Raw genomic sequence first — 26123 nt, 5'->3', positions numbered from 1 at the left:
TCGATAAGGGGTCAATGGCGAGCTGGCCGAGCTGGACGACGAGCTGCGACGAGTTTTTCTGTCGAGCCGGGCCAGGACGAGGGTCGAGATAGCTCCAAGCTACCCAGGCATCTCGCTGGCTTCTCTTACTTGCTCTACCTTGTCTGTCTACCGAGCTAGTCCCGTCCCGCAGATACATGCATACACCTTCTATACATACAGATACGAGGCATACTGCTTTTGTTACCGCTAGGAGGACGCCCAAGAATAGATTACGCCGGGATGCGACCAGGGATATACAGATACAGGATACAGGATACAGGATATAGGATACGCCATCGGTACGTGCACTTGTACTGTCGGAAATGGCGCCTGCTCCCCAGAAAAGCTGCGAGAGGACAGGGAGAGGACAGGGAAAGGGGCAGTCAATCAGAGGCCGGCGCTGGTCCCCAAGGCACACTAGCAGCTGCGATGATTTGCATGCATCGACACGGGCATGGACCACCCATAGTCACTTTAGCAGGGAATACGTTACTATAGCTACGGACTACAGACGGTAACCTGGTGACTGTGACAGTGACGGTGACATCGTTGCGGCGGTCAAGGCATTGGTGATATGAGCTATGGAGATATGGAGATGGAGATGGAGATACGGATATGGGTGAGATGGATGCGTGAATAAGAGGCAAGCTTTTCTAGAAGCCGCGCAGAAGAGACAGGCGAGGAAGCTTGGGTGAAAACTTTGATCGCTTCGTGCTGGATGAGGCATTTTCGTGATTCGTGATTATTTCTGATTCGGCGTCGCCCGCGGAAATCCTTCCTGACCCGCCCCGTCCATCCATCCATCCATCCAGGCGACCCGTCGACCCTTCCCAGCAACATCGTCGTGGTTAGGGCTTTCAGTAGGGCTTAGATGGACTGGTCTTGCTCGTCTACCCGGCTTGGCGATTCCATGCTCTTCTGACGCGCTGTCTAGGCCAGGACTACGCAGAAACTACGCCAGGACTAGCGACTTAGGACACGGACTATGCAGAGTATCGCCAGATTAGGACTGCGGGATATTAGGCATTCCTCGCAGCATCCGCGCCAGCCGGAGACAGAGCCGGTCAAAGCGGGAGACCGTTGGGAAGACGTCTGGTGACTTGACAGATACCGACAGATGTGCATACGGCATGGCAGCATAACATGGCAGCATACAGCATGGCGATGGCGGCACGGCGGCATGGCTGACACGATGCGTGCCGGCCGACGCACAGGCAGGTAAATATAGAAATGGAAATGCCGCTCGATTAAGTTGAGCAGGCAGTCGTGTGAGCTGTTATGCGGTGTCCCTCCTCTGCACAGTCCATGCCTTGCCCGCGCAAAAAGTCCCCGACTCTCCCCATCAATCACATCGCGAGACCAGCTATTTTTACGCTTTTCCCTCCTCCCGTTCGTTTTTCCTCTGCCCATGCCGTGCTCTAGCTGCTGGCTGCTTTCTCCGGATTGATCTGATCAACCCCCGCTATCGTCCCCCCATTCCTCGTTTACCCGCCCGGTATAATAAACGTCTATATATATACGGAGCAAAAGAGGGCAAAGAAAAACGAAGCCATTGACCAATGACGCCCCTGCTATTGAAGGCCGTCACCGTCATCGCCCGTCACCTGATCGCTTCGGCATGTTAACGCTGGGCCCTATTCTTCCCGTCGTAAACTCCCGTCCACGACGACGCCATCTCGGGCCCTTGCTGAAGTGTAAATATATGCCAAATGCCCAAAAAGCAACCATCCCATCTGCCATCTGCCATGCAGCCAACGCCCTCGCGCTCGGAGTCGCCTTGGGTGGGAAAAACGGCGATAGGCGTGGGGTGGAAGAGTCTTTTTTTTTTTTTTTTTTTTTTTTCCTTTTAACCCTCGACCTTTTAGCCTCCGAAGCCTGACGAGTTTGCCGAACTTGCCGAAGTCAACCCTGGGACAAATGGAGGAAAAGTTACCTCGTTAGTCAGCCAAGGCAAGGCGAGTGACCTGAAATTTCTTTTCTTGCCAACGCCCACGTCCACGTCCACGGCAGATACGGCGATGCGATGTGGATGGAGGATGGGAAAATGCCGTCAAGACAAGCAAGATAAGCAAGATAAGCAATTGATCGGTGCAGCAGTGAGAAAAGAAATTCACTCGTTATTGTTACCAGTCTTACACGGTGTCAGAAGTATGTTATGTCAGACAAGTACAGTATCGACAAGAAGAGTAAGATACGGCAGAGGATAGGCAGATAGCGATACAGGCAGACTGAAGAGATTGCGATATAGGCAGACTGGTAGACGCCAAGGGCATCGTCCGTACTATGGGTATGCATCGCACATCAGTCTTGGAATCGCACTCCGTACGAGTGAATCCCTTGGCCTTTCCTTCGCCCAAACCGCCCAGATGCCCAGTCAGGAAGGGAGATGGAATCCTCCCTTGGCATTACATAGTGCGCAACTCGTCAACCCATCAACATCGTCAACCTCCAACGCGTCGTTCTGGGCGGAGGTTGCTCGATCTGCGACATGGATATGGACTGGAGGACGCCAAGGGGGAGGTGTTACATGCCATGCCCGATGCCATGCCAGCCATGCCAGCCATGCAGCGGCGGAGAGGAAGATGCCCCATGGGGATACGGCATATCACGAACTACTACAACCTCTATATACTTCAAACACAAGATAAGAAGATACAAGAAAGGACATCCGCGCAAGTACACCCACCGTCAAGCTTTTCACCCAGCAGCCACTGTGCGTTCCTGGGGCGAGACGAGGAAGGCAGACCGCAAGTATGAATGGAGCCGAGCCAGTTCCTGAGTATGTGGAGAGGAAAGAAAATTTCAGCGTCTCTCTCTCCACCGACCCGACCGCCAGACGTGAGGGTGTCAGACGGACGCTGAGTATATGGTGATTGGCTCGGAAGGGAGCCCGGGTCAGTGTCGGTGTCGGTGTCGGTTTCAGAGCCGTCGTGCCGATATACATACTATGGTGCAGTACTCTGTAAAGGAAGTAGTATGTCGAGCTGGAGGCTGATAGAGAGAGGCGTAGATGACGTAGAGGTCGATATCGGCCGATGGAGATGGACGTGAGCGGAAGTCTTCTCCAGTCCGTCCTACCCGTCTCTCCTGTATCTCTCCTGTATCTCTCTCTCTCCTGTATCTGTCTCTTATCCTATCCTATCCTATCCTATGTCTCTCCTATCCTCTTCTCCTTTCTCTCTCCAAGCCAAAAACAAGAAAGAAAGAGAGAAGAAAAAGTCTTGGCGGGAAAAATTCGGGCGTATGGTAAAAGAGCGTAATGACAGGACGGACAAGACGTGACGGGACAGAACGAAAGGACGCAGTGGGCCTCGGCTGTACGTAAGGCAGATACACGGCGGTACATACATATACATACACATACGTATACTGTAAGGGTATGGTAAGGTATGGTGAAGACCCACTTTCATTTCGTTCTTATATCTTGCCCTTTCTCTTCTTCCTCCTCCTTCCTCTCTCTCCTCTCAACCTCATCCTCTTCCTCTCGATCTCTTCTTCCTCCCTCTCCCCTCTTCTTCTTCCCCTTCCACCCAGAGTCAGGTCCAAGCCAGCGTCTTGCGACTGCGACTGCGACTGTTCGATGAGCACATAGACCCTATCAGACCCGAACGACTAGACAAGCCCAGCTTCAAGGAGAAAAAACCACCGTCAATCAAGCAATGGCCGACCATACCGCCCAGGGACAGCCAGTCCCGCACAACCATCTCGGCACCGCCGTCCCCAGCGGCCAGTTCGGTGAGAACAAGGACGAGACCGTCCAGCAGCACCACCAGCGCCAGGATGCTCCGGCCTTCGACGAGAAGAAGCAGGCCATGCCAGAGGAAGAGGAGGACGAGGACATGGACCAGCTCATCGCCGACCTCGAGTCTCAGGACGGCCACATCGATGAGGAAGACGATGAAGACGAAGACCAGCCTGGTGGTGAGCGCCCGGTGCCGGAGGAGCTCCTCCAGACCGACACCCGCACCGGTCTGACCGACGCCGAGGTCACCACCCGCCGCAAGAAGTACGGCCTCAACCAGATGAAGGAGGAGAAGGAGAACATGATCCTCAAGTTTCTCTCCTACTTTGTCGGCCCTATCCAGTTCGTCATGGAGGTGTGTATCTCTCTCTCTCTCTGTCAGTTAGAATAAGCTAACGATACAGGCTGCTGCTATCCTTGCCGCTGGTCTGCGCTCGTGGGTTGACTTTGGTGTCATCTGCGCTCTGCTCCTACTCAATGCCTGTGTTGGTTTCATCCAAGAGTTCCAGGCCGGTTCTATCGTCGACGAATTGAAAAAGACCCTCGCTCTCAAGGCCGTCGTTCTCCGTAACGGACGTCTCGTCGAGATCGAAGCCCCCGAAGTCGTTCCTGGTGACATCCTCCAGATCGAGGAGGTAGGTTTTTTTCAACTCAATTGATGTAACTGCAACACTAACAGGAATAGGGTACCATTATCCCAGCTGATGGCCGCGTCGTCACCGAAGATGCGTTCCTCCAGGTCGACCAGTCTGCCATCACCGGTGAATCGCTCGCCGTCGACAAGCACAAGGGAGACCACTGCTACGCTTCCTCCTCCATCAAGCGTGGTGAGGCCTTCATGGTCGTTACCTCCACCGGTGACAACACCTTCGTCGGTCGTGCCGCCGCCCTCGTCAACGCTGCCTCCGCCGGAACCGGTCACTTCACCGAGGTCCTTAACGGTATCGGTACAGTGTTGCTCATCCTCGTCATCTTCACCCTCCTCGTCGCCTGGGTTGCCTCTTTCTACCGCTCCAACGGCATCGTCACCATCCTTGAGTTCACCCTGGCCATCACCGTCATCGGTGTCCCCGTCGGTCTCCCCGCTGTCGTCACCACCACCATGGCCGTCGGTGCTGCTTACCTCGCCAAGAAGAAGGCCATCGTCCAGAAGCTGTCCGCCATTGAGTCTCTTGCTGGTGTCGAGATCCTCTGCTCTGACAAGACCGGTACCCTGACCAAGAACAAGCTCTCTCTCGCTGAGCCATACTGTGTTTCCGGCGTCGACCCAGAGGACCTCATGCTCACTGCCTGTCTCGCTGCCTCCCGCAAGAAGAAGGGTATCGATGCCATCGACAAGGCTTTCCTCAAGTCCCTCCGCTACTACCCCCGTGCCAAGTCTGTCCTCACCCAGTACAAGGTCCTCCAGTTCCACCCCTTCGACCCCGTCTCCAAGAAGGTCAGCGCCGTCGTCGAGTCCCCCCAGGGTGAGCGCATCATCTGTGTCAAGGGAGCTCCTCTCTTCGTCCTCAAGACCGTCGAGGAAGACCACCCCATCCCAGAAGACATCGACGCCGCCTACAAGAACAAGGTCGCCGAATTCGCTACCCGTGGTTTCCGTTCTCTCGGTGTTGCTCGCAAGCGTGGTGAGGGCTCTTGGGAAATCCTCGGAATCATGCCTTGCTCCGATCCTCCACGTCACGATACCGCAAAGACTGTCAACGAAGCCAAGACTCTCGGTCTCTCCATCAAGATGTTGACTGGTGACGCTGTCGGTATTGCCCGTGAAACCTCCCGTCAACTCGGCCTCGGAACCAACATCTACAACGCTGAACGTCTCGGTCTCGGAGGTGGTGGTACCATGCCCGGTTCTGACATCTACGATTTCGTTGAAGCCGCCGATGGATTCGCTGAAGTTTTCCCCCAGCACAAGTACAACGTCGTCGAGATCCTGCAACAGCGAGGTTACCTCGTTGCCATGACTGGTGACGGTGTCAACGACGCTCCATCTCTCAAGAAGGCTGACACCGGTATCGCCGTCGAAGGTGCTTCCGATGCCGCCCGATCTGCCGCTGATATCGTCTTCCTTGCCCCCGGTCTCTCTGCCATCATCGACGCCCTCAAGACCTCCCGTCAAATTTTCCACCGTATGTACGCTTACGTCGTCTACCGTATCGCCTTGTCTCTCCATCTCGAGATCTTCTTGGGTCTCTGGATTGCCATCCTCAACACCTCTCTCAACCTCGAGCTCGTCGTCTTCATTGCCATTTTCGCTGATATCGCTACCTTGGCCATTGCTTACGACAACGCTCCCTTCTCCAAGACCCCCGTCAAGTGGAACCTGCCCAAGCTATGGGGTATGTCCGTCCTTCTCGGTGTTGTCCTCGCCATCGGTACCTGGATCACCCTCACCACTGTCCTTGTTGGCGGTAAGGACGGCGGTATCGTCCAGAACTTCGGAGAGATCGACCCTGTCCTCTTCTTGGAAATCTCCCTTACTGAGAACTGGCTGATCTTCATCACCCGTGCCAACGGTCCTTTCTGGTCTTCCATCCCATCTTGGCAATTGGCTGGTGCCATTCTTATCGTCGATATCATCGCTACCCTCTTCACCATCTTCGGATGGTTCGTCCACGGCCAGACCTCCATCGTCGCCGTTGTCCGTATTTGGATCTTCTCCTTCGGTGTCTTCTGCGTTCTCGGTGGTCTCTACTACCTTCTACAAGGATCCACTGGATTTGACAACATGATGCACGGAAAGAGCCCCAAGAAGACCCAGAAACAGAGATCTCTCGAAGATTTCGGTAAGCTCACTTCCCATTCCCTTCTCCGTAAAGTTAACCATGTACTAACATTCTCTTTCCAGTCGTCTCCCTCCAACGTGTCTCCACCCAGCACGAGAAGAGCGCATAAACATGAACATAAATATAAACATTACCCCTGCGCTCCTCGGCTATTTTAATACGGAGGCTTCTTTCCTTTGCTTTCCTCATTTCCATTTTTTTTCTTGTTCGCGTCACCACTTGCTTGTCCTTCAATTAGACAGCTGCCAGTCAACACTGGCATGGCACGGCATGACTTGGTCAGCAACATAGTCCCATAGCCAGCGTTATGGGCTATGGCCAACAGTCAAAGAGTTTTAGAGCGGAATAAACAAAACATTTCAAACAAATCAAACCAAGCTCTCTCACCCTCACAAGCAATTCAAACAAACCAAAAGACCAGACAAGACAAGAAACCTCAACTTGGAAGATTGATTGGTTGAAGCCAACGTAGTATGATGGACGGCAGCGTCAGCGTGGATATAGAATCTAATACAAAAAGCAAAACAAACTGGGATTGTGAATAAGAGAGCCATTTGTTCTTTCGCTTGGTTTCGTTCATTGGATGTCAAAAAGGACTACAACTGCACTGCTACTAAATTGATTTGCGTTCCCTTTCCCCTGCACTGAAACACCTTCCTTGCTTTTACTTTGCTTTTTCTTTTCTAATTCGCTGTTCTTCCCTTCTGGCTTTATTGCCTTGACTTGTTTAATTATGCATTGGTTGTGGATGTGGTGATACCAGTTGCTTGTTTGCTGTGTAATAAATATGCATATATTAGATTGAATTCGTCTTTATTCGTTTTCTCTCCCTTCCCATTGGATACATTCCTGGTCCTTAGCTTGCTTTGCATTATATACTTGTCTCGCATCCCTACTCCATCGAGTCGGTGTGAGTGGCCCGATTATATAACTAAGTCCGGCCTCCAACGACATCCAGGAAGTTTCCGTACATCCAGGAATCGCCACAGATACAAACCTTCAACTTCTCTACTTCGTCGTTCCCCTCAGATCTCTCTCGGCCAGAGACTTGCGGCTTGAACTTGTACCCATCCTTGTCCTGCTATGCAGGAAATATACCCGGCTTGACTAGCTCAAGTTGAATATGATGATGAACCGAAACCGGGGCCGTTGGGCCTTGGGTTCCGATCTAGACCGTTTCCCTGATATAATGTCCCTGTACATCGGACGATATATAGCCTTTACAGCTATGCTTTATTGAATATGCTCATATGACCGGGATAACTACTGGTGGGATTGGTGGAAACTGTGACGCAACCATTTCTACTCAACCTTCCCTCCGGTTATCCGATCTATTTAATGCCATCAACATCACTATGCCATCGATTGACCAACTGTTCGATTAGGCAGTATATGTGATATCTATTATATTGATAATTCTGGTTGATCGGTTATATTTACCTTGGTGAGAAAGATGCTCACACAACAGCCGCTGGCTTCGCCCGGCGCACCGGCGCAATCGCCTACCTTCTCACCACATCTAAGCGATGTCGTCAATACAGTTGTGTCTAAGAACCGATTATTCCAGCGTCGAACTTCAGTGTATCAGAAATATCATCTGCTAGAAAATATTCGAAAAAGATCATGGCTCGGTCCGCCATCGGAGGTAAGGCTCGAGATATAGATATATGTCTTTTAACCATACACTAACGTTGACAACGATATTAGACAATCTACGGCGGAATAGCCTTCTCCATCGACCATGATGATAAAGACATCGGAGTTGCCCTCGCTATTCGAGATACAGTCTACTTCCTAGACTTCTGCGAACATCACTTCTCCATTGGTGAAGACGAGTCTGGCTCCAAGGTTATAACGGAGTTCATCATTGACCAGCTACGTACGTACGAGAGGGACCATTTGGAGAAATTCTTCGGCATTGCTATACCGGCTGCTCTATCGGAGAAATGTCCCCGGCTCTGTTCCCGGATGTGGGCGGAGTTAGACATTGTGCCGTTTGTCTTACATACAAGAAGCCCCAATAGTGTCGAGTGGGTTAATATGGGCTTATGGCAGTCCAAGACACTGGATGAAAGAGCGGAATCTATCGCTAGGAAGTGTATTACGTGAGTTTTCTACCCTGCTGATTGTCTTTTATATGTATATGCTAATTAGATATGGTAACAGCTACTTCGGCCCTAGTCAAGCTCCTCTATTGCAGGTTGGGTATCGGGGCCTTGTCGATGTCGATGCCGGCTCTACCGCTGTACTTACTACCCTCTCCGACTATGAGAAGACAGTGGGGGAGAGGACGTGGAGGGCGGTGATGAAGTATGCTGCAGATTTGAAGAAGCGTAATATAAAAATCGCCTTTTTCAGCAGCACTCCACAGGGAGGCGGGGTTGCCTTGATGAGACATGCGTTGGTCAGATTTTCAAACGTCCTTGGAACTGATATCAAATGGTTCGTTCGTACCTGATAACTTCTACACTCTCCGTCACCCTGACTGACCTGCATTACTTGAACAGGTTCGTCCCACGACCACGACCAGGTGTATTCCGCATCACCAAAAACAACCATAACATTCTCCAAGGCGTAGCTGCGCCTGATCAACGTCTAACCGAACAAAATAAACGGGATCTAACGGATTGGATCCTAGCAAATGCAAACAGATACTGGTTTGCTAAAGGCGGGCCACTCGAGCCTCCGGAAATGGGAGGAGCTGACATTGTTATCATTGATGATCCGCAGATGCCAGGCTTGATACCGCTGATTAAACAGGCAACTCCAAACCGGCCAGTCATATATCGGAGCCATATACAAATCAGGAGTGATTTGATTGAAGACCCGACCTCCCCGCAGGCAGAATGCTGGAAATATTTCTGGGATAGTATTTGCCAGGCAGATCTCTTTATCAGTCATCCGGTTGAGGCGTTTGTTCCTCATACCGTGCCAGGGGAGTCTGTTGGATATTTGCCTGCCGCAACGGATTGGTGAGTTGATTTGAATATAGTTGATACCTGAACATTCTACTAACATACCCCCCACAGGCTTGACGGTCTGAATAAAACTATGGACGATTGGGATATCGGATACTATGGTCGTGTATTCAACGGCAAATGCAGAGAGATAGGCATGACCACAATCGACTATCCGAAAGGTAAATACATGGCTAGAATTTGCTTCTTGATTAGGCCACGGCTAACTCAACGAGTATAGACGAATATATTGTCCAGGTCGCTCGTTTCGATCCGTCAAAGGGAATATTCGACGTTCTCAAGTCCTATGCCAAATTCCACGAACTCATCAAGGGCGTACCACACGTGGCAATCCCGAAGCTCCTCATCTGCGGACACGGCTCAGTCGACGACCCAGACGGCGCTCTCGTCTACGATTCGGTCATCGAATACCTAGCAAATGACCTCAGTCACTTAAAATCTATGATCTCCGTCATCCACATCCCGCCCTCCGACCAAATTCTCAACGTCGTGCTTTCCAAAGCCAGGATCGCCCTCCAGCTATCCACGCGCGAAGGGTTCGAAGTTAAAGTCTCAGAGGCCCTGCACAAGGGGAAGCCAGTCATAGCTACAATGGCAGGCGGTATACCTTTGCAAGTACAACATGATAAAAACGGCTTCTTAGTCGAAGTCGGCGATACCGACGCAGTTGCTAAACATTTATATGACTTGTGGACCGACGATGATCTATATGATCGGATGAGCACGTATGCTTTACACAGCGTCAGCGACGAAGTTTCAACCGTCGGCAATGTTTTGTCATGGCTCTATCTGGCAAGTGCCATGACAAAGGGCGATAAATGCAAGCCACACGGCAGATGGATTAATGATATGGCTAGAGAATCGGCAAATGAGCCATACCTATCGGGTGAGAATAGGTTGAAGCGTTGGGTCAAACTTAATCCGTTTGGCTGTTAATATTGATATATTCTTGTGTTTTATGCGGTCTCTCCCCTCCTTCGGGCTACTATATAACTTCACTCGGCTACAATTGGTTGGACTTACTTTGGGTATGTATTAATTTTGGCTTTGTTGTTATATGTACGATATCTCTTAACTTGACTTAGTTTGTTATAATAGTTCCGGGGCCGCATTAGAAACGGCTATAATATGCTACTATCTTAAAAGAAACTAATATTTTAATGAAAAACTACTTCCGAGTTTGTTAAGTATTATTGGATTCTATGATCGTAAGTCTTGACTTTCGTCTTGTTCTTGGAACTTTGTATGTATGTTTACTTTTGATCATCTATACTTTCTATCTCTCTCTTGTATTTTATAATAACTTATTGAATTGGAATTTTGATGTTCATTTTGACTGTTTGGAGTTTCGTGGCGTCTCCGCGACGGCAGCAGGGGTATACATCGGGCAGGATTCGATTTACTCCGTGATCCCGCAGATTAATCCCACAGATTAATCCTGCAGAAGACACCAAAGAGTTTCTTCGTTAGCACATTGATCCAACACCTTTGCTGGGATCAATATCGCCATGATTTATCCAAGCGCAACAAAGCTGGAGGGTCACCCCTTTTCAACCTCGAACCAACTCTTAGTTGGGTCGCTATTTTCTATCTCTAGATGTGATATCCTGCTGGTCACCACTTGATATCATGACCACCCGAACAAGTGTTCTTAGCGGCTTGCCTGCGAAGCATGTAGCTGCCTTTGAGAAATTCTCGAAGCTCCGGGCGGAAAAAGGCCTGCATTCTCGACCCGCCAGTGTCTCGAACGACGAGGAACAAGATGGGTTAAATGGCGATACTGCAGCCTTGTCAGTTCTCCAGCTATTTATTGCAGACTAAAGAATCATTTCCTCTAACCCTGAAGACCAGACGATTCCTCCGAGCCCGCCAGTTCGATCCTGATGCCGCTCTCAAACAGTTTGAAGAGGCCGTTACCACCCACGAAACGAACCATATATCGAAGCTTTATAATGAGATTGACGTGGCTGCCTTTGGGAAAGCACGCGCGCTTGTCAGTATCATAACCATCTGCCTCTAACCGTGTCTTTGACCTCATGCTGACATGACATCGTAGTATCCTCAATGGTCTGGTCGACGCACTAGGGACGGCCTCCCAATCTGCATTCTCGACCTCACCCATCTCAGCCGGTCCATTCTATCGGGGTATGAGAAGAACCGCAGCACAAACGGATCAGGGTCTTGGCCTGAATCCAGCATCACCACGGTCCAAGGTGCCAGTGTAGCCCACGACAACCTCATTCGCTTCGTCTTTCCGCTTTGCACGGCAATGCAGGATCGCCCAAAGCCGACGGCTCCTATCTTTAGTGCAGTCTACTTCATCGATATCTCCTCATTTACCCTCCAACAGGGGTGGGATATCAAGAACTATACACAAGATATAACGAGCTTGCTGAACGTGGGGTATCCAGAGATCATCGATCGAGTTTTTGTGCGTATATACTCCCTACTACTGGCCAGGGAAGGGATAGGTTAACTAACAGGTTGCATAGATCCTTAATGCACCCTCATACTTCACGATGATGTGGAGTGTTATAAGAAAATGGATGGACCCGGGAACGGCGAATAAGATAGAGATTCTTACGGCGAGCAAGGTGCTGCCAACATTAACCAAATATATTGACCCGGAGAACATCCCACGCAAGTTTGGCGGTAGTTTTGACTGGGCCAATGGGATGAACCCGGATACAGATCAAGGTATCAAGGAGGCCTTAGAGTGGACGGGTGAGAAAGAATTACCGCCTGGGCCATTGAAATGGGTTGTTGACGGAGCTGGGAGGAAGACTGTAGTTGCTATTGGTAGTATCGATGGCACAGCGCGGATAGAAGATATAGCTAGATTAAAGGGCCCTGGAAAGGAGGCTGTCCAAACGGATGTTGAAAAGACGGTTGAGATGGGTATGCGCCAGCTAGAATTGAACTGCCAGCTAGAAGTGAACTGAACATGCAATATATAAACAATCATAATATGGAACTGCAAATACTGACCTTGGGCTGTGAAGTAGCTGGCCTTTGCCTTGCTAAAGTGTCTTTATGAAACTCGCGATATTTTAACGCGTCTCGATGCCCTAAAAATGTCAAAGTGAAGTTTGAACCAAACCAGACCACTCGCGTTGCCACCACCAGCAAATATTTCTAGAACCAGCGACAGAATATATTATCTATGTTCTACTACTTCATCTCAGATACTCTATTCCATTTCAAACAGCTATCGTGCAGTTTTTACTTGAAGGAAAGCAAAGAGCCAACTCATAAGTGATATCGCGAACATGAGAACTATTCCGGGATACCATTACGGTATGTCAAACTGCTTGTTTCTTTTTTGGCCCCGACATAATGGAATGAAACCGGCCGCAAAGATTTATACCCTGCTGCTCCATTGTTGTCGAAAGGTTCAAGTCAGTCGCTTTCAACTCCGATTAACAAGACGTTTGCGGCCACAACATGGAATGGAGCAGAGGGCAGCTGTTAAAACACGAATATCCTTGTCTCTTTTATATCCTGTCGCGCTATACCGTACTCTATTGATGAGGAGCCTTACCCTGACTGAAAACTATCAGATCCGGAGAAGAAGAAGTACTTTAAAATACCGCCTGGGCATGTCACAGAGGGCGTGTCGAAGTATTCCAAGGGCGAGATCAAGCAACGTGAGAGAGCTTCCAAGGTAGGAAAAGTGAACCCCTTGTTCAACCTATCGACATGCTCACATTCGTGCTTAGAAAAAGAAACAAAAGGGTTTATATCATGAACGGACACGGCTCGAAAGGGTTAGAAGGGCAAAAGCATTCGGACAACCAATTATTGGCTGTTTAGGAATCGAGCAGGAGACAGGTCGCTGCAGTATACCAGGCAGAGATGTTATCAATCAAAGAACGATAGCATGCACGACGCTCATGGAATCCCGCTGCCTCGTCGACCTTGGCCATAGGGGAGAGCAGTACTGTCACCAATTCGTACGCGACCCCCAGACCGGAATCATTCTCACAGGTATGTGAACCAATTTTAAACTCCAGGCAAGGATTTGGAAGGATTTTGATTAACATATATGGATTTAAAGCCCTGAAACCCACAAGTACATTTAACTTTAGGTATACTGCTACCGTCCTCATCGTCCATGGTTGTATATCTAACCACTGAATTAAACCAGTGCCTTTCGGCCTGTATCAGCAGATAGGCCCTGGAAGTATAACGAATCTATCGATAATGGCATAATCGAATTTGATCATCAAGAATGGGTAAGTATATACAACCTCTTATCTCGTTCGTCATTTATTGACCGACTGATCAGATAAACGCCATCGCCATAAACCATATGGGCAACGTGCTGTATGCATCGAACTATAACCCAAAACTACTTCAACTTTGACTAAAACTTGATCATAGTACTGTATCACAAGACCTTCTATCCGGAGAAGGCATACGTCTGGCTGTCGGCAAAGTTATCGGACCTAGCGAAGCATACGAAAGGAGTAGCAGGTGTTCCTTTGAAAGTAATTGGCCCCATATTGCATTATACACTCATCATTCCTCCTTTGCTAACCACGTGAATTCACATAGATCTCATGATAACCTTCAGACGGAGAGATGGATGGGTTTCTTCAGTTGCGGCATGCCCGAGCACAAGTACGAGCTTATTTGCGGTAGGCTGCTCCGATGAGCTCATAACTGTCAGATGCGAAGCTTCACAGGCTACTCTCAATCGCGTGGAGGAATTTCCCGCGCATATATCAGGGCTTGACTGGCTAGATGATAATGTCATCATTGCCGGGCTCAAAAATTCCACCGTTGCCCTTTATGATATGAGATGCAAATCCTCAGTATTGCGGTTAGTACACTCTCACGGTGTTCAGAGACTTAAAAGGATAGACGACTCCAGGATAATAGTAGCTGGGATTGATCATACGGTGGGTTGCTCATACTCTACATTGCACACTAAACCTTTCAACATCGTTCATATCTCTTCATCCAGCTATGAATTAAGACTATGTCTAATATATCTTTGGTTTACTAGCTCGACATGTACGACTTACGATCTACTCGAGCTGCTGTTAAGAGTCGGCCTGATCCAAATAAAATGAATCACAAATCTACGACACCATACCTTAGGTTTGGTGAGCTCAACTATAATAAACTCATGGATATGGATGTCTCTTCTCATCTAGGACTTCTAGCATGTGGTTCGTTGCTCATCTTCTGGAGCCCCTTCCCATCCATGTAGACAAAACCATTCTAACTACAATGAAACATAGCCACGGATCTGCCCAAAGTCCAGCTCTTCTCGTTACGCACTGGGAAACTACTCGAACCTTCGCCTGTACAGGAAAATAAGACGTCCCGACGTCGGCTACAAACTACACGGCCACCAAACATCCTAGACAAAGATTACTCGAACCCCATCGACTGTGTACGGTTTGAAACAGTGATAGAACCATATGGCTCTGTACAACCGGAAATTGAATACGACAGCCGTCACACTACTAGTAGTATTAGCCTCTTGGTTGGCTCGGGGAAGATAATTGAGGAATGGACTATGTAGTGGTCATCACTGATTTGTCCCAATATGTCCCATCCATTTCTACTCAAAACACAACAGTTGTATTTATATATTAGACAGGTTGGTTGCATTTTGAATGTCTAACGAATTCGCTTGGTAAATACCACAATTGGAAGGCAAATGGAGCGACAAACATAATAATATTAAACTCAACATATACCCTCCGACTCTATCCTCACTCTAAATACATAATGTGACAATGAAATAATCGAAAATCTCTCGTACGACACCGCGATTCTCATCCGTCTATTATAAATGAATATCCCCATGGCCATTGTCCCCCAGGGAAAACGGAGGGGAATGGAAGCAAGCCTTGACTTTACTCGCAGAGGTGGAAGTTTCCGGCGTTTGGGTTCTCACCCTCTCCGTCGTGAGAGATGACACCGCAGTAAAGTCTCGTTTCGGCGGTAGCAATGACACGGAATGGGCCTGGGTTGTCCTTGGGGCGGGAGTCGAAGTTGTAACGGGCGCCCTCGGCCTGGAAGACAGGGTACTCGCGAAGGCGCTCGTTTCTGCAGCCCTTGGGGAACTTGATGTTCTGGAAGTTCTCGAAGTCATGAGGATAGCCGGATCTACCGGTGTCGATTGGGGAGGCACCAAGCTGGCTCATGACGTTGTCAACGCTGAGCTTTTGTTCGTGGCCCTTGAGCGCTACGTTGTTGCATTTAACGTGCTAGGTATCATCGTTAGTTACAGTTCTCACTGTCGGGAGCAAGTCGAGTATCTCTCACGTTGTTGCGGTTTTCAATGGGGGTTGCGATAGCAGTGCCGGCCAGGGCGAAGGCTAGGATAGCTTTGATAGAAACCATTTTGATAGAGGAGTATTGTCTCGTTGAGAATGTTTTTTGTGCTAGGTTGAGTTGTGTAATTGTTCTCGTGCTTTCCATGTAATGCTGCTGTTGATGATGATAGAAAGAATGGGAATAAGTTGAGGAAGACGCTCCCTTATATAGACATTCTTCGTCTCGTCTCGTTCATGATAGAACTGTTGCTTTCTCACGCGAGCATGAAGCTCAATGGACTGTGGATCATAGCCCTGCCATGTTCAGGGTCGAGAATGGATTCAGACGACGATCAAGGTAGTTTTCCTGCAGGGTGTCCCCGATTATGCCCATAGGGTATACTGGTATCTTCATCCATCTCGAGATAAAAAGGAAAAAGGTATCGAAGCTGAAACCGGTGGATATCAGAATATGGTACAAACCCCAGCGATCGCGGGGAGAAAATGCGAAGTACCCACTGCAGTTAAAGCGCTGAACGGTTGCCTTGTCCGAAATTCAAAGGACTTATTTCGTACATGGCGCAGTAACTTGCTTCTGGTTACCACGGCCTGGCTGAGAACTAGTCGAAATCCTCACGATCCTCCAGCCTTGCAGAAACGGAGAGAAACTGATACAGGGACTAAGGTTCCCCGCAAGGCCCTCAATTTCAAGTTTAAACCGCTATGACGACAACGTACTGTAAGTGGCCGCTAGATTTGGCATTATTTCTGATGGTTGACCTGGGAGAGATATTCCAGAGTCCGAGGGATAGGTTCGTCAGGGCAATTTGACAGTTCTATAACCGTATCCATGTGTTCCTGGGGCCATCTCGGGAGTAGCAAGACTGATATCTTGTCCTCTCTGTGACTATCTCCGTCTTCAATGAAGGAAATGATCTTGTTGTCGGGCTTGGATGGAAACCTCCAACTCGCCGTCTTCGTCGATGTTTCTTTTGCATTTTTATACTGATCACCTGACTAGGATTTTTATGGAAGCTTTTTTTATGCTTGTTTTCTCCTAAACCTTAAACATCTTCACTAAATGTCTACTTATACGTAGATATACGGAGTAGAAGGCATCTTTTTGCGAGATGGACATGGTACGGTGAGGTCAGTTTCTCCAGGTTTTAAGATTCATACAGTTAACACTACTCCGTACTTCCATCTGGTGTTGAACATGACATGTACATGTACTTCACTGCGAGAAGGCTTCAGGGGGTGAAAACGAGCGGCAAATTCCGCAGCCAATACGTCAGAGTATGCTCCACTGGAGCGAGGGGTAAATACCAGCGAAGATCCAAGGCTCCAGGATTACAAGACGAAGAAGATAAAAGGAGATCCTCAAGGCTGGAAGAAGGAACAAATATTCCGCTACGCGCTTCTATATATCATCCTATCTCAAGGATATCTTTGAACCTGAAACAAAAACATCTCGATACAATGACGGCTCTATCACTCCGTCTCCCGTCTCTCGAAGGCGGCGATCCCTGGATCGTCCATCAGAAACTATTCGACATTCTCAATGAATACCTGCAGCCTACCAGCAGTACCATTTCATCTGCTGCGGCGAAGGAAATCGACAGCCTGACGCCAAAGAAACGACAAGGCTTAGGCTCTTCCGACGACGCCAAACCCAAGGAGGACTACGAGAGCTTTCTCATGGAGACGTGGGGCACTTTCATTGAGATTGCCCGACAGATTCCAAGTGAGCATGCCTCGCAGGACCGCCTGGTTGAGCTGGTAAAGGCGCTGAGTGAGCTGCCAGCAACCAATGCTGAGATCTGGGGGGTGAGTTCACCTACACCATAGCAAGAGTTGGCGAAGAAGCTACCCTTTGGCCCTTTGGCATGGAGGGAGTGCTGTTGCATTTATATGCTAATTATATGCTGTTTAGAGCACTGTACAAGTCTGGACTGATTTGCCTCTCCTTGGACCATCGATGAGAGAAGCTTGGATACGTAGGAAAGCCCCCAAATGAACCCGCTTGCTCTAGTTATGTATACTTACATATATCCCCCTAGCACCTGCGTCCGGCGACAAGTCTGCTAGCTCCAATGATGCGCAGAGATGGATAAACCAAAACGCCTTTGCAGCACGACTTTTGAACCTTGAGAAGGTGTCCTGGTCTAACTTCGCTGTCTGGAGTCTGCGATCTGCGCTTGAAGAAAATGTTACAAGTGATGAAAGCCATAAGTGCAATGTTGCCGCTGCAGCTCAGTGGATGATGTATAGCGGCCCCTATTTGTTGAAAGAGGTCAAGAGTGATGCTGCTAAAGAAGTTCAGGAGCAAGAGGCAGACAACGGAGAAGCCAAGCCAAACAAGGGTCAGCCACTGGCAGCAGGTACCTTGTATAAGGGTAAAGGTAAAGAGAGGCTATGCCCTGAACGTTGGCAGTTCTGGAAACAACAGTTTGGGGAGATCGCTCAACAGGGTGGTGAAGAGAATGTCAAGAGTGTTGCTCAGCTAGCAAAGGAGAAGATGGACTCTGCCGAGTAAGAGAATGAAGCCATCACCTTCTAGAGAGATGATGGAATAGAGGTATTGTTAAGGGATTTGTTAATAATGAGAATATCGTCCGCTTGTTTATCACGTACTAATATACAATTCGGTCAGTCGTTATGTTGTGCTATCTATCGCTTTTCAAGTTAATCAATCCCAAGATATATGCAAATCATAAAAAGCCAAGTAGCAAGGACAAAATCATCTTACATCCCTCGGTCTTCGGGGAACTCGTCTTGCAACTTCAATCGAGCCACGACGTTCATGCTGAAGAGCTCTTGAACAAGCAGTTTAGCGGCATATGGTATCACCATCTTAACTACCCCGGTCGACGACTTGCAGCGCTGGCACCAGCCTGAGTAACCCATGAACCCGCAACTCTCACATACATCCACTTCGTGGCGATCAGACGATATCATCAGCCGCTCAAGTAGTAGCTGACTCGTACCGTATGCAATGAGACAATCGCGCTCCATCTCTCCTAGACGTAAACCACCGTCGCGAGAGCGACCCTCGGTGGGTTGACGAGTAAGCATCGCGCGAGGTCCGCGAGCACGCGAATGCATTTTATCTTGCACCATGTGCTTAAGTTTTTGATAATAAATTGGCCCAGTGAAGACGTAGTATGTGAGTGGTTCACCCGTGATGCCGGACGTCAAGTAGTCCTTTCCACCATAACTGAAACCATGGTCCACGAGGATAGCAGACATCTCTTCAACTGGGCTTCCACCAAAGGGCGTTCCATAGCCAAATTGACCAGAGATAATACCGGCTTTTCCTGCAACGAGTTCCAACATCTTACCAACTGTCATACGAGACGGGAAACCGTGAGGGTTCATGATAATGTCAGGAACTAGGCCAGAGTCTGTAAAGGGCATATCGGCCTGCTCTGCAATGATCCCAACAACACCTTTCTGTCCGTGGCGAGACGAAAACTTGTCACCAACTTCTGGTCGCCGAGTTTGTCGAGTTTGAACCTTGATCAGCTGGCTCTCACCTTCTGTGGTGGAGATCATCACTTTGTCGATATAGCTATAATCGGGTAGCTTGTAAGTCTGGGGGGTCGGGTTGTATTTTACAGGTAAGCCTGCATCGGAGCCGGTGATTCCAGACGAAAGTGCGTTGTCTGGGGTCTCCTTGTTTATATATACTTCTCCGGGACTGACTTTCTCTCCAACGGCCGCCAGACCGTCATTGTCGAGAAGACCATGTTTTCTTATCGATACTCCGTCTTCTCTGGTGGGTCCAACTAGCCTATCCTTGGTCCCGTTTGAATAACTTTTGAGATTTGCTGAATATTTTCTGAAGACTTGACATCGACCGAACCCACGGTCAACAGATCCTTTATTAAGCACGAGAGCATCCTCAATATCGTACCCAGAATAACTCATCACAGCTACCATGGCGTTTTGGCCTGCTGGGAGCTTGTCATAGTTAGTCAACTCGATTGTTCGAGTTTTGACCATTGGCTTTTGAGGGTAGACCATGGCATACAGCAGGGAATCGATGCGGAGGAACTGGTTATTGGCGATTGCACCTATGGCTTGTTTACCCATAGCGCATTGGTAGGTGTTTCGAGGGGATTGGTTGTGGTGAGGGTAAGGAATAAGGCCTGCAACTGCTCCTAGGACTGTAAATGGTTCAATCTCCAGATGGGTCGTGTTTGCATCAATTTCTCTTTCATATACCGCAATATTTGCATCGTTTTCTTCGTTGACATCGACATATTCCACTAAGCCATTCGATAGGAAGTCATCGAAATCCATCGTGCCGCTGCGCAAGGAACTTAGATGTCGTGCAGTGACCCTGGATCGCTTCTTCTCGACAATGATCAATGGACGACATATACGACCATCATCAGTAGAAACGTGCACAGATTTTTGGTTATGGTTGATGAACACACTGACGAATTCCGAGATCCTGCCCATTCGTCGCAAACGTCGGAAGGCATTAAGGAAATATTTGGGTCGACGTGTTAGCGCAATAGGGGATCCGTTCATGAATACGATATAAGCTCCCTGACCGTAGCACTCCCTGCCCCCGACTGTTTGTATATCCTCAGCCCCCAGAGTGAACACAAGTTTCTGTACTGGCTCTTCCTCGTCGTTGGTTGTGATATGTGTCATGAGCGCAAGATTCTTCACCAGACCGCACGCTTCACCTTCAGGGGTATCTGATGTGCAAAGCATACCAAACTGCGATGGCTGAAGCGCACGGGGGCCAGAGACTTTACGAGTCTTTTCGAACTGACTGCTTATTCGCGTCATCATACCGAGTGCTGCAATATAGCTAAGTCTGCTTAGAACATGTGTAACACCCGCCCTCTCCATTCGGAAACGTTTCAAGCTCCAGTTTCCTGTCGCAATGGCACGGTTCATGCCTTGTGTGATATGGTTGCCATGAATAGCAACCACACCGTACGCATCAAAGGCCTCCGTCCGTACTGGCTTCTTCAGAACCTTATCTATATTCATTTTGATATCAAAGCAGAACTTTTTGAACAGATCTTCAAACAACAACGCTAGGAGCTGACCAGCTAACTCCAGGCGTTTATTACCAACGTAATCACGGTCGTCAACCAAGCTCGGGTCGAGCTTTGCCATTAACACACGTCGAGCCATGTGGGTGACGTATAATGCTTTTGGCCGGAAGTTCATATCCTGCACTTGAACATGAGAAATTATAACGGACGATATGGCCTCAATGGCTTCTGGAACATAGTTTCGACGAGCGGGACCAAATCCGGAGCCCTTCCGGTTAATCTTTATGCGTGCTCCCAGGTATTCGAGAGCCTGTTGTTGCGTAGATATTCCCAATTTTACAGCTTCCTCGAAGTTGATGGCAAAGTCTTCTTGGTATTCCATATCAACTCCAGCAACTAACAGCAACATTTCCTTATCAGACTGTATTCCCATTGCCTTCAAAAGGATGACGATCGGAATATCATCGTTGAGAACATTGTGTCGGAGGTAGATGCGTCCTTTCTTCATGATGATATAACTTTTCGATTTTCGCTCATGTGAAGAACTAGATTCCAGGGTATTAGCAATGCAGCCCGAGGAGGTACAGATTTCCGAGTCTATTTATTTCTTACCTCGTCACAGAAGCCTGTACTATCTCCTTCTTCGGATCAGTCTCAACGATAACTCTGTTTTTGCTCAACTGCTCTTGTACCAAAATAACTTTCTCCGTCCCGTTGACAATAAAGTATCCGCCCGGATCGAGTGGACATTCATGCAATGTGTACATCTCCCGTGATGATTTATTTGAAAGCACACATTTTGAGCTCCGGAGCATGACAGGCATGCGCCCAATGGCAGTACCATTCCGCTTGACTCGTTGACGGCCTCTGACATATTCGAAATCAACCAGAATCGGCGCTGCATAGGTCATGTCTCGAAGTCGACATTCGTTCGGTGTTATCGTGGATTCAACCTTGGCATCTGACTGTTCTTCATCGGCTCGTCGGGGGGTCCCCAGGTAGATGTCATGAAACCTATAATTGGAAAAAATGAGGATTAATTCCGCGCAAACCACCCAGGCGCAAAATGGACCAACCTAATATAAAATTTCGGGTCGATATCACTACGAATCTCGGCGCTGGATTGTACAATCTTTTTCAGTTGCACCTCCACAAAATAGTTATATGAATCGATGTGTTGTTTAACGAGGCCCTTGACTTTGAGAAATGCTGGTAAAAGATTCCATTTATCTCGTTCAGTATTGATAGGATCTGTCAGGTGTTTATCGTAGTAGAATGGTTCTAGGAGAGCTTCAAAGTCCTAATATTGTATAGCCGGTCAGATTCGTCCATAAAACGCTTCAAGTGGAATAGGGTGGGAAATCATACATCAGACCGTTTGCCCTTTTGAGTGTTCGTGGAATGACTCTTATTGCGATTTTCGGGGTCATGCGGATCGTCCGTGGACTTTGCGGCGGCAGCGGTCCCTGTTGATCGTCTACGAGTACTTGAAGAAGCTGTAGGCTATACCGAACTGTTAGTATTTAGCCTGTAAGCTTGCGAAGGCGAACAAATATCACACATACATTGCCCGCCGCGGCACCAACATTCGGGCCTACTGGCTTCTTCTTGGGAGGCATATTCCCACAATATCAATTTCAGGAGCACAAAAATGCAAGAATAATTAAAATAGGCGCTATGAATCGTGGACAGACATCGTGGTTGGATTAAGTGGAATCAGTTCGCCGTGCATTTCTTTCTATAACTTTTTTTCGATGCTGGATGATTGGAGGGGAATTGGAGCTCCGCGGATTTTAGTTATTCCGGCCAGCTCCAACATCCCTCCACGGTCAAGCTTGCTGAAGCAACATCACCCTTTACATTTACCAGCAGTTGATACGGAGATATTGTTCTCAGTGGGTTAACAAGTACTGCCGCTTGCGGAGGGCACAGTCTTCGAACTCCCTGCTGGGCCATTTGTGATCGCTGCACCCAACGAGGTATACTTCGTACAATGACGACAGTTAAAGAGATATTAGAGATAGAGGGGATAGAAGGAGCCAAGATCTAAGATAACCCCCCCTGGAGGACGAGATATTGATTGCTAATGGGTTTGACTAACTGAAGAATCTGAAAGCAGCTGTTAGAGGTCATTTGATGTCTCCAAGCTCTGAAGATTCGGGCTATGAGGTGTACAAACTATATATGGGTAGACAAAGGCGAAGTTACGAAGTACTCATCGGCAAAACGCCGCCTGTCAGTACTTTTTATATCATATTTTGTCTTGCGACGACATGGGTGTGGTTGCATAAGCCACTGGTTTTATCAAGACATCCCACACCCACCCCCAACAAGAAAGACTATCCGTTTGCGCAACATAACATAAAGAGGCCTCAAAACTGTTTATTTTAGAGAGAAACCCCGTCGCAGCTATCAATATGCACACTGGTCGCGGATAATCTCAGAAGCCACTTGCTTAACTGTTGAGAATTCACCATGGTGGATGAATACTTGTTGCAACCTAATCGATCATTGAAGCAACATCTATTGTATCGAATGAAACCTAATCTTAAACGATGTGATCTTCTCCAGCCCACAAGTCGAATTGTTAAGCGAAAATGTGTGAAAAAAATGCCGTGGCTATCAGGGGAGTGTAGCATCAGATACTATTAGGTATCATTGCTTGCCGTTAGTTGCGGCCTCACCGACTCGGTACCTAACTAGTGAGGTGGTGCGTACCTAAAGTACCCTTGACTTGACAATGTGTGGCTATCAAAATAATATCGTGAAGTGGGGAGCTTGACAACAGTTTTATTCGGGTCGCACAGCAGCCTGCACCCCCGGCCGATAGGCTGTAGACCAACGCATTGCAGCAAATAATCTACGATCTATATATGCGCATATAGCTATATACGTACTGCGTACTCCGTATATATATTCAACAGCACAGAATACAGAGTGTATAATGTGGTTGATGGAAGTGATTTTATGCTAAGGGTAAAATGTATGGACTGAGGATGTACAGAAAGGGGGCTGCGATAAAGGAGAGGTGAGCCCACTTTTGCCAGCGATGAACGGAGACCTAGCTTCGCCAGGGCGTCTAGGATGAAGCTCAGTGCATTGACAACGAGTTACACCGACCGACTATCCCGCACGACAATGGGCCCCTATGGAAGTGACCTGCCAATCGCCGCATATCTCGTTGACAGGGCTCCCTGAGGTGGACTTGGCAGTAAACCTGGGGAAAGCAGCCTGGTTGGGCCGGGAGACCTGTTGAGATCTTGTAAAGATATTAGTTGAATATAAATGCTGCTAGAGGTGAGTGTCATTGATGATTTGATTGGACTTTTATGTCCTAGTATCTGATCGTGGGCTGCGGGAACGAAGGGCGGGGACAACCTTCTACAGCGATGTACGGATATGGAGTAACTTGTGCTATGTATATCGTACTTTGAGCGGCTAGGCCTATGGGGGGTGCTTCGTGGCAAGCTTGCATGATTCGAAACCTAGCGCCCGCTTCCATGCTTGTGTTGGCTCTTCCACCGCTCATTCGAGGTCGGATACTGCTCGAACTCAAGCAGCCTCACTGGTACGGTCAGGTCCTAGCATATTACATACTTACATGGAAAGTCGTCGAGATGGATGAGACACATAGCCCTGCTCCCATCCCGAAATCGAGACTGACGTCAAGGGTGCCTGGAGCCAACAACCCCCAGAGAAAAAGCAACGGTAACGGACAACTCCATATTTTGGCCGTGCAACTTCCCATCTTTCAGAGTGACCAGATACGGGGGGTAGTAGAGCCCCCTCCACATCCCATCATCCGTACTCCGTACTCCGTATACACGGCTGTAATTACCGAGAGAAATGAGAATATGTGTGCTAGATTGTGGGGAGTATGACGAGAAATTGAAACTTCGTCTGTGTGTTTGGGGATGCTCGTTTCTTTTTCCTCCCACAGGTTCAAGGGAGCCGGTGATCAGAGTTCCCCGTATGCACTCGCTGGACTCGAGAGTTCGATCAGCGTTCATGACCGTCTTTCTGCCATCGCTCGTGGGCAGCAAGCAGTGAGACGTAGTTGAGCGTGCTTGCTTGATCATCTCTCATCTCTGGTACCATAATATATGTAAAACGGACAGACCCTACGGCTGCACGCCGTGCAGGATGCACAGGTTCTGGGCCTTGTGCCAGTGAGCGACTGAGAAGTTTGGGACTCCGGGCCGCTGTGATTGGGCCGTATATCGGGTGCTGGATGTCTCCACCCACGTCGTCGTGCATGCGTCGATATATGCACCTAAGAGATGGCACCATGTACCTTGCAATCTGATGCGTCGTCCAGATGCACAAAACACTAATATCTCGTAGCCGATAGCTTGCTCTGAGCGCCTTTCCGTCTGCTGTGCCAGCTGTGCTATGTGCGAGTGAAGGTGTCCGTCTCCCTCGACAGCCGTCCTGGCACCGTTGACGTTCCTCCGGCCCATCTTCAGCGGTTGGCGTTGGGGGTGGCTGAAGTCACTGGTACGGCTCACGACGAGGATTCAGCGCCAAAAGAGCGAGTTGTTGGGCAAGGACAAAGTAGCGGTGACCCCTCAGTGGGCCCAAGTAGCGGGTAGCCCTGCCTGACGCAACCCTATTTGTTTAGAATTTTGAGTGTTTCTGCAAGACTATTCCAATCAGAAAATAGAAATCGGCGAATATTTAGGCGTTGTGGAATATCCAGGGGGGTTGACGGACGGCCATTCGTCCAGAGCAGCGCTGCTATCTGTACGTAGGGTTGCCCTCGTCGCTGATGCTCAAGCTGCTGCAGCCATTGAACTGAATCCCCGCTGTCTATCACATAATATTGTCCCTCTTCCTCTTTCTTCATCTCCCTCTTTGCCTCCTTTCCTTTTCTTCCTCTGGGTTCCCCGGCTTCTTCTGCCTCCTGTCTCGCTACTCTGCTGGCACTCACTCCCTCCCCAAGTCTCACAGGGACTTCCACGCTCTGTACAACAACCTATTTTTCTTGCTTTCCCTTCGTTCGTTTCCCGACGATCTGGCTGTCTTTCTCCCGCTGTCACTTTGTCTTAGTTTAGAGAGATCCCCCGTATGTACCAACCGCTCTGGGCATTTGTGTGAACCCGTCCAACTTGGGGTCGAGCCTTTAAGGAACCTTTTGAGATGACCCTGCTCACCCCCTTCTACCAGGCATCACGATCGACTTCCTAGATCTGACCCAATTGACCTGCCCTGGGGGGGAACGCCATCGAACAGTTACCCCGCCAAAAAGAGCATAATTCCGCACCGTGTACTCCGTAGACCAGCCAGTACCGAGTTGACAGCGG

The 26123-nt window shown here is 48.8% G+C and overlaps 5 protein-coding genes across 5 annotated transcripts; 3 read left to right on the top strand and 2 right to left on the bottom strand.

The window, feature by feature from the left end:
- Positions 1-3680: 3680 nt before the first annotated feature.
- On the top strand, positions 3681-6655 carry GIQ15_06815 (plasma membrane ATPase; the record flags this gene model as incomplete). Its single annotated transcript, XM_033554232.1, has 4 exons — positions 3681-4118; positions 4168-4398; positions 4449-6546; positions 6609-6655. 4 exons carry the CDS (start codon positions 3681-3683, stop codon positions 6653-6655), a joined length of 2814 nt encoding a protein of 937 aa, XP_033403747.1.
- A 1344-nt stretch (positions 6656-7999) lies between these two features.
- Positions 8000-12466, top strand: GIQ15_06814 (Trehalose phosphorylase; the record flags this gene model as incomplete). The annotated part of the gene is made up of 10 exons (XM_033554231.1): positions 8000-8191; positions 8254-8651; positions 8713-8988; positions 9054-9518; positions 9576-9685; positions 9745-10410; positions 11122-11314; positions 11376-11517; positions 11581-11955; positions 12017-12466. The coding sequence occupies 10 exons, from the start codon at positions 8000-8002 to the stop codon at positions 12464-12466; spliced, it is 3267 nt and encodes a 1088-aa protein (XP_033403746.1).
- A 2931-nt stretch (positions 12467-15397) lies between these two features.
- Positions 15398-15887, bottom strand: GIQ15_06813 (uncharacterized protein; the record flags this gene model as incomplete). The annotated part of the gene is made up of 2 exons (XM_033554230.1): positions 15398-15751; positions 15810-15887. 2 exons carry the CDS (start codon positions 15885-15887, stop codon positions 15398-15400), a joined length of 432 nt encoding a protein of 143 aa, XP_033403745.1.
- A 1391-nt stretch (positions 15888-17278) lies between these two features.
- On the top strand, positions 17279-18335 carry GIQ15_06812 (uncharacterized protein; the record flags this gene model as incomplete). Its single annotated transcript, XM_033554229.1, has 2 exons — positions 17279-17626; positions 17832-18335. The coding sequence occupies 2 exons, from the start codon at positions 17279-17281 to the stop codon at positions 18333-18335; spliced, it is 852 nt and encodes a 283-aa protein (XP_033403744.1).
- Positions 18336-18544: 209 nt separating this feature from the next.
- Positions 18545-22439, bottom strand: GIQ15_06811 (DNA-directed RNA polymerase III subunit RPC2; the record flags this gene model as incomplete). Its single annotated transcript, XM_033554228.1, has 5 exons — positions 18545-21365; positions 21433-21834; positions 21897-22120; positions 22189-22323; positions 22386-22439. 5 exons carry the CDS (start codon positions 22437-22439, stop codon positions 18545-18547), a joined length of 3636 nt encoding a protein of 1211 aa, XP_033403743.1.
- Positions 22440-26123: the final 3684 nt, after the last annotated feature.

The sequence above is a fragment of the Arthroderma uncinatum genome (assembly GCF_011692745.1).
Source record: "Arthroderma uncinatum strain CBS 119779 chromosome Unknown scaffold5, whole genome shotgun sequence".
Taxonomy (NCBI): Eukaryota; Fungi; Ascomycota; class Eurotiomycetes; order Onygenales; family Arthrodermataceae; genus Arthroderma; species Arthroderma uncinatum.
The sequence above is the reverse complement of the archived record's forward strand: the minus strand, read 5'-3'. Positions and strand labels throughout refer to the sequence as shown.